Raw genomic sequence first — 19766 nt, forward strand, 5'->3', positions numbered from 1 at the left:
TAGAGTCGCTCAGCTCTTTCGAAGATGGGGAAGCAAGCAGACCCGCCAACTTTCAGTCTCCATGGCCGCATTAGCCTTCCTTTACAGAGGCTTGGCTCGATTTGCTCTTGGGGAGACCATTCTGGTAGAAGGATGCACTTACGCCTTGTAGTCGTGGTTCCTGCGACACGTTCCTTCGAAGGCCAGTTCTTTCAGGTTCAACAGTAAGCAGCCGAAGACAGTCATCCAATGCCGAGCTCTAATCGAGAAGCTGCATCCGGAGGAGATTACCTGGGATTTCTTTGACAGAAGAGAGACTATTCCTCGATACACTTATGCCCGTGACAAGCGCTACAAGTTGATGGGCCCTTTCTTTTGTGTTGATTATCAGTCGGAACGATGTCAGAGGCAGTTTTCACAGCGGCAGGTTCGTGCCAACACCCGTTTCCCGACAGACAACGTGCCAGAATTCAACCTGCAGTCGGATCAGTGGTCTGGGGCATATCATGTCGCCAAATATACCTGAGATTCCTTTATCTCTCTGTCAATATTTCCTGGACCAAATGTATCATCTGAATATCAGGAGTGGTGGCAAACTGTCTGTCCACCCTCTCTTTGTCTTTGAAAGTTAAAAATATCAATAAAAATTTACTTTTTGGCCAAAAATGTTGTTTTCTATATTTTGTTTATAGCGCAAAATAAGGTCACAAATTTTGGATGACGACCTAATCCCGGGTAAAAGGGATATTCATTCCGCATTTCTTCAATATATCTTATCATGGTTGACGACCTCGCCTAGGTAACAAGGCACATTTTCTCTGTTATCATCAAATGGTAACACAATTATCACAAATCGTGTGATGACCCAATCGCGGGTAATGGGATAATCTCTTGAAATTGTCTACCAAATCTCCTCATTTCTTGCTTTCTCTCAAAGAAATTGTGATTTTCAACAAAAGGCTTCTCCATACTCTAACCATTCTCATATTCTGTAGGAAAGCTTTGGCATCTGAAAATGGTTCAGACAAGGGCTGATAAGAGGGCTGCTCAACAGCACAGTGACAGCGAGCCAGAGGAGATGAATTCTCCTAGATTGTCTAAGAAGAATAACTCCGGAGATGAAAGCGACGTTGATCCGGCCATGTATCGGATCTTTCAAAAAATGATGACCAAGATGATGGCTGAACAGGCCAAAGCTGCTCCCAAGAAGGCAGCTTCTAAAACCAAGGCCAAGAAGAAGCCCATGAAGAAGCCAGTCAAGATCAACAAACAGAAGAAACAGCGTGACAGTACTTCTGAGGATTCCGGGTCAGCAGGAGAAGTCTCTGAAAAAGAAGAACAGTTGATCTACATTCCAAAGCACCTGCGGCAGTCCAAGAGGCCAGTGGAAGAGCCAGTATCAGTAAGCAAGCCCAAGTATGGGGCTCCCACAGAGGATTCAATTCAAGCTTTAACCAAGATAGTCAAAGACCTGCAAATCCGTGACAAAGGAAAGAGGTCGTACACCAGGCAGGACTTCTATCTCGGCTTAGAAGGGGACAAGGATCTGGAAAACCTCCCCCGAAAGTTCATCAAGTTTGATGGAACCGGCGACCCAAAAGTCCATTTGGCAATGTTCTTCGCAGAATGCGCCCGGTTCGGTGAGGATAACCGCGCCCTTTTTCTTTGTTTTCCCCGCAACTTGGACGGGATAGCGGCCAAGTGGTACGCTGAACATGTTAATCCCATCGAATTGAGGGATTTTGATAAAGTTGTTAATATGTTTGTTGAACGCTTCCTGTTCAACACGGAAGCCCTACCTACCCTAAACCACTTGTACAACCTCAAGCAAGAGCCCAATGAAAAGGCCAGAGATTTCATCCATAAGTGGAGAAGTATTTGCAATAAGATGAGGAATCCCATTTCTGAAGAACATGCCCTCCAGGTCATCCTCAACAATTTCTGTCAGCCCCTGAAAAGCCTCCTCTTCCCATATCCCTCCAAGTCCTTCATCGAGCTAACAGAGCGAGCCAAATGGCTCGAAATGGGGGTAGAAAATGGGATGTACGAAGGTGTCTCTTCGGCAAAGAACATCTTGGACCCAAAGAAGAAGGCCCATTTTACCTACTCAGCTGATATCCCCAAAGACCATCCGGGCACTAGCAGCAGGAATGACAGTGGCGGCGGGTCGAAACCTGAGCAGACCAGGGGAAGAAAGGGCAAATTCTTCAAGAGCAATGACAAATCTCTCCCAACCGGTCCTCAACAAAAAGGGGACTTTCAAGAAAAACCAAAACACATCAATTGGAGCAAAGATAGGAAATTCACTCCTTTGGACCAGCCTCTGGAGAAAGTGCTGGAATACCTGCTGTCCCACGGGATGGTGAAATTGCCCAAAATTGCAGATCCTCCAGTCTTTATGGGGAAGTACAGAGAGCAGTACTGCAAATTTCACAGAGCCATGGGGCATGATACAGAACACTGCTTCGTCTTGAAGCATTTGGTCCAAGACTGTATCAATAAAAGCATCCTCATAGAAGATGAAGAAGAGGGCAAAATGAAAATTTTATCTGCTCCATTTCCAAAACATTCAACATCAACCATCTCCGAACACTCTTTCCTTCCACAGAGTCATATCCACCCATGCTCTAGTGAAGAGCTAAAACTTCAGCATCAGGTAGTGGTTCTGCATCAGGATCAGCCTGTGTATCAGAAAATAGATATCCTCTCGCTTCTTGACCAAGCTAGTGTGCCAGTCAAGAATGAAAGAATTCAAATCTTCCCCAAGAGCTTTCTTAAGAAAGAAGCCTGTGCAGAGAAGGCAGAAACCTCTAAAGCAGCAGAGGAATAGGCTGATGATTTCCAGAAGCCAGTTACGACACTCTCCAACATTTCCATCTTCGAATTAACTCATGATTCTCCCAAGCATCAGGAAAAGTTGGATGATCTATTAAGAAAGATCAAGGTGAAGCCGGGCACCACGCTCGAGGATATGGCACAAATAGTAAATCAAGCAATGACTAATGCGCCTATCACCTTCTCTGATGAGGATTTGCCTAAGCCTCATTCATTTCATAACAATGCGCTGTACATTATGGTCAGGACCAGGGGCATGACTGTCCCACATGTTCTTGTTGATGGGGGCAGCAGCTTGAATATTTGCCCAGAAATGACAGCGAAAGCCTTGGGATTGAAGGAAGAAGAATACGTGCCTGATCCCATCACCATCTACGGCTTTGATAATCACGGGCAGACTGCCAAGGGCAAGATCTTCCTGGAAATTTTTATCAACTACTCAGTGCATACGGTGCTATTCCATGTCGTCAACGTGCCGCCAACTTACAATTTGTTGTTAGGACGAACATGGATCCACAACGCCAATGCAGTTCCATCAACTCTCCACCAATGCATAAAGTGGTCTAAGGGCGGAAAGATTACTACTGTTTTGGGCGAAGACCCTGAAGAAAGGCTGCCACAGCCTATGATTCCCCGTCCAACATTTACAGCTGATATTCCAAGCATCCGAGAAGCGGATGAGATCAATCTCAGTGACAGTCTAGAGATGCTGAAACTGAAAGATGTCATGGAAGAGGAGAATATCGCAGCTACGGTCCAATGGTAGGGACCTTGTTTCTTCAAGTTAGGAGGACGCATTGATTACGCCTCCTTCAAAGATCATCCCTTATTTCCTCAATTTTCTAAAGCAAGAAAGGGATTTAATCTGCTGATAAAACATGGATACCAGCCATTCCGAGGCATGGGGAAAGATGAAGATGGCATGATAGAGCCCATCATTCCAGTTTGGCATGCGGACAGTTCAGGGTTGGGGTTCACCGGACAAGATTCCAGCAAAAGGACAGTTTTTGTGAAAGGAAGTCAATGAAGAGATGATGCCTTAGTTTTTTCCTGCTCTTGTTTCTTTGTTTAAATCTTGTAGGGACAACACGATCCCATCTTTTGTCAATGTCTTGTAAATACTTCATTTTCAATCAATGAAAGATCAACTTTCTCTTCACATTTTGAGCATCTATCATTTCTTCTTATATTTTGTCTATATCACTGTTCTTTACTTATACAAAAATTTGATTTGGTTCATACTTTCTCTTAAATAAAAACCTTTCTTACATTTTCAGGACCATTAACTCCTGAATCAATGACAAGATTTGTTATCAATCTCAAGTACCTGAAATTGGCAAGGTTCCCTGAGATGAAAGACAGAGCAGAGGTCAGTCAGGCAACATAGCAGACTGAAGAGCCACCTGAATTTGATTCCACTATCAGGATTTGCCAGAATTTGCTCACATTCAGAAGCAGGATGAACCATCATCTTTGGTTCAAGATCCAACTGAGGATATTAACATTGGGTCGGAAGATGATCCGAAGATTCTCAAAATCGGGTCGAGTCTAAGCGAAGTTGAAAAAGCTAGACTCATCCAATTCCTCAAAAAGCATCAGGAAGTATTTGCCTGGACTTACGAAGATATGCCAGGATTGGATATCAAGCTGGTTGAGCATCGACTCAAGTTGAAACCAGAAGCCAGACCAATCAAGCAGAAACTGAGGAAGTTAGACCCTCGAATTAAGCAACAAGTCAAGGAAGGACTTGAAGATTTACTGAAGGCAGGTTTCATCCGGGCTATTGATTACCCAGATTGGTTAGCAAATATCGTGGCAGTCCCCAAAAAGAACGGAAAAGTTCGGATATGCATTGATTTCAGGGATCTCAATAAGGCTACCTCGAAAGATGATTATCCACTTCCTAATATTGACCTGTTAATCGATAGCACAGCATGTCATGCCATGTTTTCCTTCATGAACGGATATTCAAGTTATAATCAGATCAAGTTGGCCGTTCGTGATCAGTCCAAGACTTCATTTACTACCCCATGGGGAACCTTCTGCTATACGGTGATGCCATTTGGGCTCAAAAATGCCGGAGCAACCTATCAAAGGGCGATGACCATCATTTTTCACGATCAAATGCACAAGAATATGGATGCATATGCGGATGACATTTTGGTTAAGTCTAAAGAAGAAGAGGATCACCTTGATGCTCTTAGTCAAGTTTTTAAAAGACTCATTCTTTACAAATTAAGACTTAACCCTCAGAAATGTGTTTTTGGAGTGGAGTCCGGCAAATTACTCGGTTTTATTATCAGCAAGAAAGGAATCGAGGTGGATCCGGCCAAGGCAAAAGCCATTATTGACATGCCGCCTCCAACTAATCTCAGGGAACTGCGAAGCCTTCAAGGGTGTATTCAGTCTATTCGCAGATTCATCTCTAATCTGGCCATGAGATGCGAGCCTTTCAACCATTTGCTAAGAAAAGGAGTTAAATTTGAATGGGGATCGGAATGTTAGCTCTCGTTTGAGCGCATCAAGCAATATCTCCTCAATCCACCAGTATTGAAGCCGCCAAAGCTGGGGAAACCTCTCCTGCTATATATTTCAGTCAATCAGAATACCTGTGGTGGATTCCTCGCTCAGTATGAAGAAGGCAGTCTGATAGAGCACGCCATCTACTACGTGAGCAAAACATTCATTGATTATGAAAAGAAGTATTCTCAGATGGAGAAGACTTGTCTAGCTCTGGTTTGGATGTGCCAGAAGTTAAGACATTACCTGTTGGCTTCTGAAATTAAGTTCTTATCAAAGCTTAATCCGCTCAGATATATTCTTGAGCAACCGTTTCTCACTGGACGGATTGCGAAGTGGCAAGTCCTTCTAATGCAATATGACTTAGAGTATGTTTCTCAAAAGTCGATTAAGGGCCAAGCGATCGCAGATCAGTTGGCAGATTTCCCTCTGACAGAAGAGATTAAAACAGAAGATGACTTTCCTGATGAGCACATCTGTAACATCCAACAGCCCCCAGTTTGGAACTTGTTCTTTGATGGCTCTAAAAACATGTCTGGCATAGGGATTGGAGTCTTGTTAATCACTCCAGAAAAAGAAATGATCCCTTATTCTCTCAAACTTAATTTCCAATGCACTCATAATATTGCCGAGTATGAAGCTTTAATACAAGGCCTCAAGATTCTGCAAAGTTTCAATGTCAAGAGGGTGCATGCCTTTGGTGATTCCCTACTTGTTGTCAGTCAAGTTAACACTGAATGGCAAGTGAAAGATTCCAAGTTAATCCCATATCAGAAGGTCGTCCTAGCTCTTGTGGACAACTTCGAGGAATTTCAACTCAATCACATAAAAAGAGAGCATAATCAGATAGCTGATGGTTTAGCCAGTCTGGGCTCCATTCTATCCTTCAAAGGTGGTGAATCATGTCGCTCTTTCGAAGTGGGCAGACTTGAGCAACCTGCTTTCGCTTCAATCATGCAAATAAACCAGGTTAATCAGAAGGAGAAGCCTTGGTATCAAAATATCAAAAATTTCATTGAGACTGGTGAATTTCCACCAGAAATGCCAAAAAGGGAGCAACGTGCGATTCAGCGTATGTCTACCCGTTATTTCATTCTTGCCAATGTCCTTTACCGCCGTGGGTTCAGTTCTGAGTATTCAAGGTGCTTAGACAAAGAAGAGGCTATGGAAGTTATCCAAGAGGCGCATGAAGGAATTTGTGGTGGCCATGTCGGCTATCAGACTCTCGTCAAGCAGATCGTTCGAGCAGGGTACTATTGGAATACCATGCAACAGGACTGTCATAGATTTGTAAAGAAGTGCGTCAAGTGCCAATTGCATGCGCCTTACATTCATGCTCCGACCGCGTATCTACAATCAGTTGTTTCTCCCTGGCCATTTTCTATGTGGGCTTTTGACGTCGGCGGCCCGATTACTCCTTCTGCTTCCAACGGCCATAAATACTTTCTGGCTGCGACAGAGTATTTCACAAAATGGGTTGAAGCTGTTACTCTACGTACAGTAGAAGGCCGCCATGTGGTTTCTTTCATTCATAAGAATATCCTTTGCCGCTTCGGCGTACCACATGATATTATCTCAGACAATGGAACCCATTTCAAAAATGAGAGAATGAAAACCTTCTGTTCTAAATTCAGAATTTCCCATCATTTCTCAGCTCCTTATTATCCTCAAGGGAATGGCCGAGCAGAGGCCACCAATAAAATTTTGATCTGTATTTTGGAAAGGACTGTGAAGACAGGTCGAGATTGGCATGAGCAGATTCATGACGCACTTTGGGCATATCGGACCACCATTCGGACTCCGACTAATGCCACTCCTTCAGAACTTGTTTATGGAACGGAAGTAGTACTGCCTCTCCATGTCCAAAAGCCCGCTCTCAAATTTGCTTCTCTCATAGAATTGCCACTTGATCAGTATCAGCAGCAGAGATTGGTGCAGCTAGATTTACTGGATGAAAAGAGGCTCAAAGCAGCAGAGCATGCTCAAGCTTATCGACAAAGGATAGCTCGACATTATGCCAAGTCTGTCATTGAGAGAAAATTTCGAGTTAACGATTTGGTACTCAGATCGACAGCTCATCTCAAGCATCGACCATGAGGCAAGTGGTCACCCAATTGGGAAGGCCCTTATGTGGTTAAGGAAGCGCTCTCTCGCAATTTGTATCGTCTAATCAACGTAGATGGAGTGGAAATGCCAGATCCCATCAATGCTTTACATTTGAAGAAATTTTATACTTAGAATATTCATTTTGAAGCCCTTGTACTCTTCAAAAGAGTCATTTCAATAAAATAATGATCTTCTATCAATTCTTACATTCCTCTCCATGATACTGGGGCATTTTATTGGTCTATAATCATTTTTCTTCATCGTATGCAGGCAGGATTAGACAGAAGCTCTTTTTCTCAAATTTTGTTAAATCTCATTTTGATCTTATGATCTTTATTTTCATTTCATTTGATTTACTTTTTGGTTTGAGCAAATGTTCTTCAAGCTATTGCTCATTTATGTCAAGTTTTAAACAAATTTTCATCAATCTTATTAAAATTTTCATCTACCTTTATCTTTAAAAACTACCCTTTCAGGTTAAGGGATAAACCTGATGCCTCCTTTCAATGAGGTATTCTTTTTATTATTTCTCCCCCATTCAGGATAAGGGGACAAAATCCTGAAAGTCGACCACATACAAATAAACTATGATGGTCCACTAATTTTTACCAAAGAATCTTTATTTTCTCAAAAATTCACTTTGTTTAGCTCATCTTTACAACCCAGTCCTCGCACTAGGGTATTTTCCAAAATCTCCAATCATCCATTGAGCATTCAGAGGATCTGACCCTCGCACCAATAACTTTCTATATTCAATCTTTTGATCAAAATCCTTTCCTCTACAAAATTCAAGTTCTGATTTAAAATCTCCCAAAAGCTGATGTATTTCAAAACGTCCTAGTTTTACTGGTCAGGTATTTCAAACGTCCCAGTTTTTACTGGTCAGGTATTTCAAACGTCCCAGTTTTTACTGGTCAGGTATTTCAAACGTCCCAGTTTTTACTGGTCAGGTATTTCTGAAAAGATCCAACAACTTGTTGGTCATATATTTCAAAACGTTTCAGCTTCTCGCTGGTCAGGTATTTCAAACGTCCCAGCTATTGCTGGTCAGGCATTTCAAAAAGATCCAACACTCGTTGGGCATGTATTTCAAACGTTCCAGCTTCTTGCTGGTCAGGTATTTCAAATGTTCCAGCTTTTGCTGGTCAGGTATTTCCGAAAAGATCCAACACTTGTTGGTCATATATTCCAAACGTTCCCGCTTCTCGCTGGTCAGGTATTTCAAATGTCCCAGCTTCTGCTGATCAGGTATTTCAAAAGATCCAACACTCGTTGGACATGTATTTCAAATGTTCCAGCTTCTTGCTGGTCGGGTATTTCAAAACGTTCCAGCTTTTTGCTGGTCAGATCCAACACTCGTTGGTTATATATTTCAAACGTTCCAGCTTCTCGCTGGTCAGGTATTTCAAATGTCCCAGCTTCTGCTAGTCAGATATTTCAAAAGATCCAACACTCGTTGGGCATGTATTTCAAACATTCCAGTTTCTTGCTGGTCACGTATTTCAAACGTTCCAGCCTTTGCTGGTCAGGTATTTCCAAAAAAGATCCAACACTCGTTGGTCATGTATTTCAAATGGTCCAGTTTTACGCTGGTTAGGTATTTCAAACGTTCCAGCTTTTCGCTGGTCACGTATTTCAAACGTTCCAGCTTTGCTGGTCAGGTATTCCCAAAAAAGAACTCAGCTTTTGGTCGTGTATTTCCAAAGGACCCAGCTCTCGCTGATCATATATTTCTGAAGGTCCCAGCTCACATTTGTCGAGCTCCCAAATCAACCTATTTTCACAAATTAAACCTTCAGGGTGCGATTGCCCCATTCTCTCATTTCCAAACCTTCAGGTTTCAATCTCTCAAACCTATCATTTCCAAAATCTTCATATATCTAAATCTCTCAAGTCTATCAATTCTCCAAACCTCTGGGTACAACGTCTTTCAAAATTTCATCATTTTTTTCAACCCTCGGGTTATAATCTCCCAATTACATTTCAAAAGATTTCAAAAACCTATTTGTCATATATTTCAAAAGTTCCAGCTTTCGCTGGTCATGCATTTCAAGAAGGCTCCAGCTTCTGCTGGTCATGTATTTCAAAAGGTTCCAGCTTTCGCTGGTCATGTATTTCCAAAGGTCCCAGCTTTCGCTGGTCATGTATTTCAAAGGTCCTAGCTTTCGCTGGTCATGTATTTCAAAGGTCCCAGCTTTTGCTGGTCATGTATTTCCAAAATCAAAGACTGCAACTCAAGGTCTCGTCAAAATCTATATTGAGTGATTATTTCACAAAGAATTTGTGAAAACTTTGCCAATTTGCTAAAAGCATTTGTTGATTCTAAAAATCTGACTACACAAAAAGAGTTTTCTCAGATTACCTCTAGTATTTCTTTCCAAAAAGGTAAAACTTTTTGCGAAAAGAGGTAAAATTCAAATCTTTTCCTGATTGATCAACCAAAAGGATGTAAGAAATGTCCTCGATATGATCAGTAAAAGAAATCTTCGATGATGTTGAAAAGCCAGAAACGAATTGATATTGATCTTGGCTATGGCGCATGTTTTTAAATAACTTTCTGGCAATCAGGCAGTGGAAATATCTTGAGTTATAAAAGAATCCACTCGACCCATATCCTCTCATTCATTTAAAGTTGTAATCAAATATCCGCAAAAGGGATCTCTCAACTGTCGTCAAGATGAAGGCGAATTAAGCGAGTAGACCCCCGGGGCCAAAGAAGATTTAAAAACATCTCCAAGATGGCGGAGTTTGTGACGGATCCTTCCAGGGAAAGTTCGGATCACTGTCGAGATGAAGGCAGATGTGATGGGCCTACCGACAAACCCTAAAAGATATTTGATTCCAGCTATCATCTAAAGACCTTTTTGAGCCAATATCGTATAGAATCCCTGAGATAAAAGAAGGATCGGAACATCTCCAAGATGAAGGAGTTTGTGACGTACCCTTCCTTGAAAAAGAGAGAAAAGTCAGGACATCCAAATGAAGGATGATGTGAAAAACCGAGAAAGCCCAATGACTCAAAAAGAGTGCAAAAAGATCATCATGGGAAAACACCCAGCTATCAAACTGCCAAAGTTGCCAAAAGTCATCTTTTCTTATGCAAAATTCTTTTATCAATATCTCTTCATTTTCTGCTTTTATGAAATTAAGAATATTTCTTCCACTTCTCATATCAGGAAAATGGATAGCTTCCTTGAAGAAAATCATCAGTGATAAAATTTTGAATTTGACTCTTAGAACTGAGGAGTTAACCTCATTGGAGGAAATACTCTAGGTAAAAGAGAAAATATCTTCGCACATACATGCACATTTCCAAGCATTTGAATCAGCTATAATTTTATCCTATTGGCAAAATTTTCTAGCTATTCCAAAAATAAAATAAACATTCAATATCCATTTTGATGCAACCTAGCGTTGTCTATATCTTCCAGAAGAGTTGCCTCATCCAGTTGAAGTATCCCTTCCTGTCCCATCACGGTTTCTTCAGTCAAGGATTCCGTATGGTGTTCCCACTCAGGTTAAGGGTCAAAACCTGAATTTTCTGCGAGAGGCCATTTGATTTCAAAAAGCTATTTCAGTCTCAGCAAATGAGACACCCAAAATCATTCCTTTTTCAAAGCTTTAGGGGTTCTATATTTCCTCCTTTCGCAAAAACCCCTCTCGGATTTGTTCGTCCAAATTCCGAAGGTCCCATCGTGCTTTCTCCATTTTTGAGAAACCCATATGGTAGATTTCCTATCAAGGTTAAAAATTAAACCGGAACCTCGCTTTGCGAGGTATCTTCCTTACAGGTTTGGGTTAAACCTGAGTCTCGTTCCAACGAGATCCCTCGTTTGGATTAGATGATTTCTTCCAGTCCCATCATGGCTCCTCCCATCAAGGAACCCATACTTCATACATTCATCCAAAGAAAGGATCATACTCGGGCTTCATTTCACAAGGCGTTTTCCAAAATGTCCCATCAAGGTCCCCGTGTATCCCTTTCCTCAATTCAAATTCATCTTGATATATCTTCGTCCCATCCAGGTTAAGGGCTAAACCTGAATCATTCCAAAGAGAGTATTTTGTCTCACCCACGAGACCTGATCAAAATTTTCATTTACCACCATTTCAGAATTTCCATCTAAAGTCCCATCACGATTTCCTCATTTTCTACTCAATCATATCATCTTCAAGGATCACTACAACAAAGCAGTAGATTAGCGACGACCACATTCCGTCGCTAATCCGTCGCTAATTCGTCGCTAACCATGTTAGCGACGGATTAGCGACAACGCGGCGACAGTATGCTTACGTCGCGAATATTTCGACGCTAACTGGCGACGGAATAATTCCGTCGCCAAGTCCGTCGCTAATTGCGACGGAATAACGAGCGCTATATTCCGTCGCCAATCCGCCGGTACTAAACGGCGACCACGGCGTGGCGACGGATTTAATTCCGTCGCTAAGCCGTCGCTAGATTAATATGAATAGCGACGGAATCATCCGTCGCTAATCCGTCGCAAAAACGAAAAAAAATCAAAAAAAATTTATTTAAAAATTAATTACCGAGAACTGTACAATTTATATTTCCTGTACAATTTATATTTCCTGTAAATAAAAAACAAACCACACAAAAAAATTCATATAACAAGTATCTATAATAATTAATCGTTCCACCTTAAAACTAAGAAGTTTAATTATTTACAATTCAACAATTACAATTAGGAAAAATAAAAAAAATAGAACTTCTTCAACACAGTCCTCTAATCATCGCCAAGATTTTGTGCGTCTTCTTGTTCATTGTCTTTATCTGTCCCTTCAGCTCCACTACCCTGATTATCGCTAGCAGCCTACACAAGAAAAGAACAGTCAGTATTGATAAACAAAATATAATGAAATAAATTACACACTATATGTGATTCTATCATGTGCTCATGTGTGATCTAAGGCAATAAAAAAACTCTATATGTGATTCTATCATGCTCATATGTGTGCTAAGGCAGTCAAAAAATTGAATATGTGATTATAGCATGTTCATATGTGTTCTAAGGCATATAAAAAAACTCTATATGTGATTCTACCATGCTCAGATGTGCTTTAAGGCAGGCAAAAAACTATATATGTGATTCGATCATGCTCGTATGTGTGCTAAGGCAGTAAAAAAATTGAATATGTGAATATAGCATGCTCATATGTGCTCTAAGGCAGGCAAAGCCAAAAATTTTATATGTGATTCTATCATAAATGATATATAACATATTCATATGTGTTCTAAGGCAGTTAAAAAACTCTATATGTTATTATAGCATGTTCATATGTGTGCTAAGGCAGTCAAAAAACAGAATATGTGATTATAATATGCTCATATGTGTTCTTAGGCAGTAAAAAAACTGAATATGTGATTATAGCATGCTTATGTGTTCTAATGCAATCAAAAAAACTTTATATGTGATTCTATCATGCTCATATGTGCTCTAAGACAGACAAAAAGTTAAATATATATATATATATATATATATATATATATATATATGTGATTCTATCATGCTCATATGTGTGCTAAGGCAGTAAAAAAATTGAATATGTGATTATAGCATGTTCATATGTGTTCTAAGGCATCTAGAAAAACTCTATATGTGATTCTACCATGCTCAGATGTGCTTTAAGACAGTCAAAAAAACTATATATGTGATTATACCTGAGAGGGACCTGGAATCGAAGATCCCCTATCCTGAACAGCGGCCTTGATCTCATTTCGGAGAAAGGGGGCGACGGTGTATTGGAAGTAGTTATTCAGTGATTCATTAATGATCTCGCGTACATCATCACCAGAAAGAATAGTCGGCTGCTTGGAGCTTATGTCGGCGCAAGAAGTTGGTGAGCCGTAACTGGAAGAACCAATAACTGGTGAAGTGTTCATATTACTCCCAAACCCGAACACGCGACCTTTTTTTGGTTCACCTGCTGCAGTCACCCATGCTGTAGGATCAAATGATGGATGCTGAGTAGCGTCTTCGCCATATCGCTCTACCATTTGTTGCTCATATGCCTCCTACAAAATAATGTTTAAAGTATTCATTAATAATTAATGATAACATTATGATGACTTGCATATATATTGCAATGATTATTAATAGAATTAATACATACCGTTGTCGTTCTCGCCTTCTCTGATACGAAGACTCCCGTGGTCTTCCGTTTATGTGTTTCTACAAACACATCCTTATATGGTACACTGCCTCCTTTTTCTGCTTCCTGCGAAGTTAAATGACAAAAGATTTAGTACACAAATTTGCAACAATACTTATAAAATTAATATTATATATTGATGAGTTACCATTTTCTTTAGGTGGCTCCCAAATGTCTTAGATCCACCTGTGTGTAGATGGGCTTCGGGCATCTTCGATCGATTTTGTGAAGCCTTCGCAGAGCGATTTTTAAATGCATCTCCCGCCCACATATCGCACATTTCATCCCAGTAATCTCTCCTGATAGTAATAGGACCATGGCCCTTCCACAGTAATGGATCATCTACTACGCCAGATGTTTTTTTTGCTGCAGTCTTCATAGTGTGCAGCATGTCTGCAAATCGATTGGCAGCCACCTTCTGCCACACCTTCCTTGCATCATTTTCTTCCACCGTAGTTGCAAAGCGATTCGAAGCCTACAAATATTTTCAAAAAGTTAGTAGACATTGCTTAAATAAATTAAATATGAAACACATTAACTATGAGGAACAACTGTATACCATGAATGAGGACCACAATCTGTCTAATACCTCCTTTGGGTACTCTTTCCATTGAGCAACTGGTCTTGGTAGATGTTGAAGAAGTAAATTCCTAATCTCCCGTACTACTTCTTGTGGCTCAAACCTCGTGCTGCACATGAATTGTTACACAGTAAATATCAATATAAAATATTTAAAAGATATGCAATAATTGAAAACAAAATACTTACGGTCGATTATCGATATACACTATTCGAATGAGTCTTCTTGTGCCAGCCTGAGAAGACCCTGTTTCCTGTGTTGGCTGTTGACTTGTGCGATCAACTGGTGTAGGTGGGTCGTGTACAGGCGCAACATCATCTGTAAAAAAATACACACCAAGTTCTCAGAATGTGCATTTGAACTAATCAAGCATCTAATTAGTTATATGATATACCTATCACAGGAGCCCGTGAAGATGAAGGTTGAGCCTGGCTACTACTGGATGAGCGACCACTATAACCTCCACGAACCATATTCTAACAAATAACATATGTCATACAATACATTCAAATAATTCACATCAAGTATTACAATGCATTCAAGTCATTCACATCAAGCATTGCAATGCATTCAAATAATTCAAATCATTGACATCAAGTATTGCACTAATTCAAATCATTCGTTAATTGCATAAATTATAATACATTCAGATAATTGAAATCATTCACATCAAGTATTACAATGCATTCGAATCATTCGTATCAAGTATTACAATACATTGAAATAAAATTTTTAATCATTCACACCAAGTATTGCAATACAACTCACATCAAGTATTACAATGCATTTAAATAGAGGTTTGTAGTATAAGATTTTGCTCACTAGCTTGAGAATTCTTCCTCGTCACTAGTTTGACTTTCTTCTTCTTCTTCTTCTTCTTCTTCTTCTTCTTCTTCTTCTTCTTCTTCTTCTTCATTGTTTGCCCATCCACTTGGTACATCATTTGGATCACATTCCTCTATGAATGTTTCATCAGCCAATGGAGATATGACATGCATATCATGCGCAACATCGTGACCATAAGCGAAGTCACAGACATCATCTGATTGATAGTAATCACTGTCTTCAGCTAACTCATCTTCTTGTAACTGATCATACTCGGGGTATAGTTTGGATTTCACCTTGCAAACTGCCCACCATTCATTTCTATCTGACTTTTTTATACTCGGATATGAAGTATAATAAACTTGTTGAGCTTGCGAGGCTAATATGAATGGTTCATATGTTCCAAACCTGGATTTATGATTCACCTCCACAATGCCTGAAGCTTTGTCGTGTCTTGTTGCAGTTGGATCAAACCAATGACACTTGAATACCGTAACCCTGTTATTCATGCCTAAGTAAGTCAACTCCATTATTTCCTCTATAACACCGTAGTAATCATGTTCATTTTCACCGTAGCTGCTACCCTTGACACACACGCCACTATTTATCGTTGATTTGTTTATACCGTAGTCTTTTGTATGGAATCGATAACCATTTACGATATACCCATTGTAGCATTGCACAACTTTGGTCGGACCATTTTCTAAATCACATATTCCTTGATCTTTAACATCACCATGGCGAACCTACGCACAGACATAAACAATTATTGTGATCACGATCAATTAAGTAACTTAGTGTTGTTTATAAGTACAAAATTTATGTTAGCTTCTTTACCAACTGTTTCAACCACTCCACAAACTTAGTTTCACGTTCTTTTTGTACTTCTGCATTAGTGAGATGTGAAACTTTGCTTTGCAACTCCAGATCAAATCGTCTGCAAACCACAAATACTTATATTACCGAGCCATGTATCCACATATAGAACATAAAAGGATTTATAATTGAGTTGCATATACATATACTTACTCGATGTATGGGTCGATCGCTGAACAATTAAAAAGAATATAGATGTGTGCTGCATCTTGCTCTCGATCTGTCAATAGCCTTGATCGGCAACTACCAAATGCATGCCCAAGTCGTTGAAATATCGACAGCTTGTCAGCTACAGTTACTTGTTCTCCATCATCGTTACGGGGCGGGCATGTGTAACGTGTTGAAATATGAGGTTCGAAGTACATAGATGAGAAATTTGAAATCTCTTCTAAAGTGTACGCCTCACAAATAGAGCCTTCTACTCTTGCTTTATTACGAACCTTTTTTTTTAGGTCGAACATGCATCTGACAAGAATATACATTTCAAATTTTAAATATCTGTCATTAAAGAGACAAATATAAAAAAACATATACCTTTCAAATGGTACATCCATCGATATTGCACAGGGCCACCAACCCTTAGTTCATATGGCAAATGTATGATCAAATGTTCCATAACATCGAAAAATGCTGGCGTAAATATCTTTTCTAACAGACAAACAGTGGTGATGACAGAGTCCTCGAGATTCTTTACATCTGATACAATGACCTCCGATGCGCACAATGTTTTGAAAAATCCGCTCAACTCAGACAATACCCCCCATATAGGTTTGTCTAACATATCATGGAATGCTAGGGGTATCAATCGTTGCATAAAGATATGACAATCATGGCTCTTCAACCCATATAACTGTCCATCGTCAATCTTCACAGCCCGAGCAATGTTAGAGACATATCCATCTGGAAATCTCAGTTGTCTCAACCATTGACATACATGTTTTATTTGATCTGGTCCGAGCACGTACTTCGCCTTTGGTTTCAGTACTTTGCCATTATACTCTTTGAGTTCCAATTCTGGTCTTTTACATATTAATTTTAAATCCATACGGGCCTTCGGATTATCCTTTGTTTTTCCTTTAATATTCATTACTGTATTGAACACATTATCAAACACATTTTTCTCTACATGCATCACATCCAAATTATGTCGTATCAATAGGGTCGGCCAATACGGTAGTTCCCAAAAAATAGATTTTTTCGTCCAATTATGTTCCTTCCCAAATCCACGGAAGGGTGTAGGACTGCGGGCATCTGTTAATACATCTGGAAAGTATCACAATCTTCTTAAAATCTCTATGCCAGACAATCTTGAGGATGGACCTTCCATTTCAGTTGTGCCTGCTGTAAATGCATTCTTTTGACGTCGGAACGGATGATCGCTGGGTAGAAATCGACGATGGCAATCAAACCAGCAAGGCTTCCTTCCATGCCTCAATCTAAAAGCTTTGGAATCCTCCATGCAGTACGGACAAGCCAACCTCCCATGTGTGCTCCAACCAGATAACATACCATATGCAGGGAAGTCACTGATTGTCCATAGAACAACGGCCTTCATGTTGAAATTTTGTTTTTTGTGGGCATCATACGTGGTAACACCGTCATCCCACAGTACTTTTAATTCATCAATCAATGGCCTTAGATATACATCAAGATTTTGGCCAGGTGAGGTCGGACCAGGGATCAACAGAGACAAGAAAAGATTTGGACGTTTCATACACAAGCTTGGTGGAAGGTTGTATGGAGTTACAAATACTGGCCAGCATGAGTATGGAGTTGATCTACCCCCAAATGGATTAAATCCATCTGTACATAGACCGAGTCTAACATTTCGCACTTCCATTGCGAAGTTCTGATGAGTACGATCAAAGTGCTTCCAAGCTTCAGCGTCAACAGGATGCGTGATCTTGTTTTCATCGTGTCGAACTTTATTTGCATGCCATCTCATGTGTTTAGCTGTCTTTGAAGACATATACAATCGCTGCAATCTAGGAGTGATAGGAAAGTAGCGGAGCGACTTGTATGAAACTTCCTTTGATCTCGTGCTACCATTGCCTCTTGTCTTTGGCTTGAACCGAGGATGCCCACATGACGGGCATGATATGTCGTTTTCCTGCTCCTTGAAATACAACATGCAGTGATTTGGACAAGCATCAATCTTTTTGTAACCCATACCTAGAGCGTTGACCATAACTTTTGCACGATAGAAATTTTGTGGCAATTTCTCATCTTTAGGCAACATACTCTTCACAATCATGCACAAACGGTCAAAACATGATTGACTCAAATTATACTCGGACTTCAAATTCATTAGTTGAAGAACTGCAGACAAGATAGTGTGACTCTCACAACCGTTCCAAAGTGGCTCATCAGCATCTCTAAGTAAATCATAAAATCTACTAGCTGCATCGTTTGGTGATTCTTCATCTACGACAGTTCTTACATCACTAGAACTCATAGCAGAACCCAGTTCTGTTCCTGCAGCATCAAATATCAAATTCGTATATGGATTATCGTGCACCACATTCACCCGTGCATCAAAATCGTTTCTAAATTCTTCTCCATGAAACGTCCAGTTCTGATAATCACTCACAAAACCCTTCCTGTATAGGTGATGTCTAACGCCATGAGGTTCTACAAATCGATTATTCTTACAAATCTTGCAGGGACACCTAATCCGACCTGTGGGATCTACCGTACTGACACTTGCCGTTGCAAATTCAATAAAACTGTCGACACCATCCATATATTCATGCGATAACTCATTGTCCACTATCCTACGGTACATCCATTCACGGTTTGCAGTCATTCTGTCGTATGATGTTACGAATAGTATCCTAACCAGTTAAAAGAGAACCATCAGAATACTATGATGAAGAAAATATCAAATTTATCATGCAATATATGATGTTATACAATCACAAGAATTATGATGCATGCATTGATAACTTAATATTTTCATGTGCAAACTATTCATGACACGATACATTCATTTGAAGCATGCTTTCAGTATACAATTTCACATGGAAGACATAATCAAATTGAAAGTAACTACATGTAAGCATGGATACAATCACATCAAACATTGCAATACATCGAAATAATTCATATCAAACAAATATCAAACATGTACCTGCAGCAAACACACTTCAATATCCCACTAACTACTACCATGCATAGCATGGACTCCGTACTCCAAAAATAAGAACACTTCCATATTCATACATTAAAATCATGCTCAGCATGATCTCCGAACTCCAACAAAGTAGTCCTAGATATCAACAACTAAGTGAGTGTGTGAACAATAAAGTGTTATATTCAATAAATTAAATAACATGTGATGCGCTTGCATCACTTACTCACCACGGGTATTTACCCGATTTGCATTGTTTTTGTCACTTACTTACCACGGGTGGCGGGGCACAAGCGAGTTCTGTTGAGAAATCTGCAAAAAAAAATGATGTTTTAAAATGAAGTCACCATGAAATTATTCGACCATATTAAATCATAAAACCTTAAAATACAAGAAAATAAATTATAAATAAACCAAAACATCATAAACTATAAGAAAAATAAACCATAAAATTAAATAAAAAAGCCACAATTTAAACCTTAATCAAACAAGGAAAAAACCTGCCCAAATCAAATACAAAAAAATCCTTAATCAAATTAACTAAAAAGTATTAATTAAAAAAATGTGATTTAAATCCCTAATTATAGAAAATAAAAATAAAAACTCTAAATAAATAAAAAAAACCTAATCAAATTAACTATAAAAGCCTTAATTAAAAAATTTTGATTTAAAGTCCTAACCAAATTAACTAAAAATCCTTAATTAAAAAAATTATGATTCAAATCCCTAATCATAGAAAATAAA

General features: G+C 39.6%; 1 protein-coding gene across 1 annotated transcript; it reads right to left on the reverse strand.

Moving 5' to 3' along the window:
• Nucleotides 1-11968: 11968 nt before the first annotated feature.
• On the reverse strand, nucleotides 11969-13351 carry LOC149828733 (uncharacterized). Its single transcript, XM_090016948.1, has 2 exons — nucleotides 13121-13351; nucleotides 11969-12272 (listed from the first exon to the last, which is right to left on the reverse strand). The coding sequence occupies exons 1-2, from the start codon at nucleotides 13340-13342 to the stop codon at nucleotides 12186-12188; spliced, it is 309 nt and encodes a 102-aa protein (XP_089873074.1). The 5' UTR covers nucleotides 13343-13351; the 3' UTR covers nucleotides 11969-12185.
• Nucleotides 13352-19766: the final 6415 nt, after the last annotated feature.

The sequence above is a fragment of the Nuphar pumila genome, chromosome 9, assembly GCF_984573655.1.
Source record: "Nuphar pumila chromosome 9, dmNupPumi1.hap1.1, whole genome shotgun sequence".
Taxonomy (NCBI): Eukaryota; Viridiplantae; Streptophyta; class Magnoliopsida; order Nymphaeales; family Nymphaeaceae; genus Nuphar; species Nuphar pumila.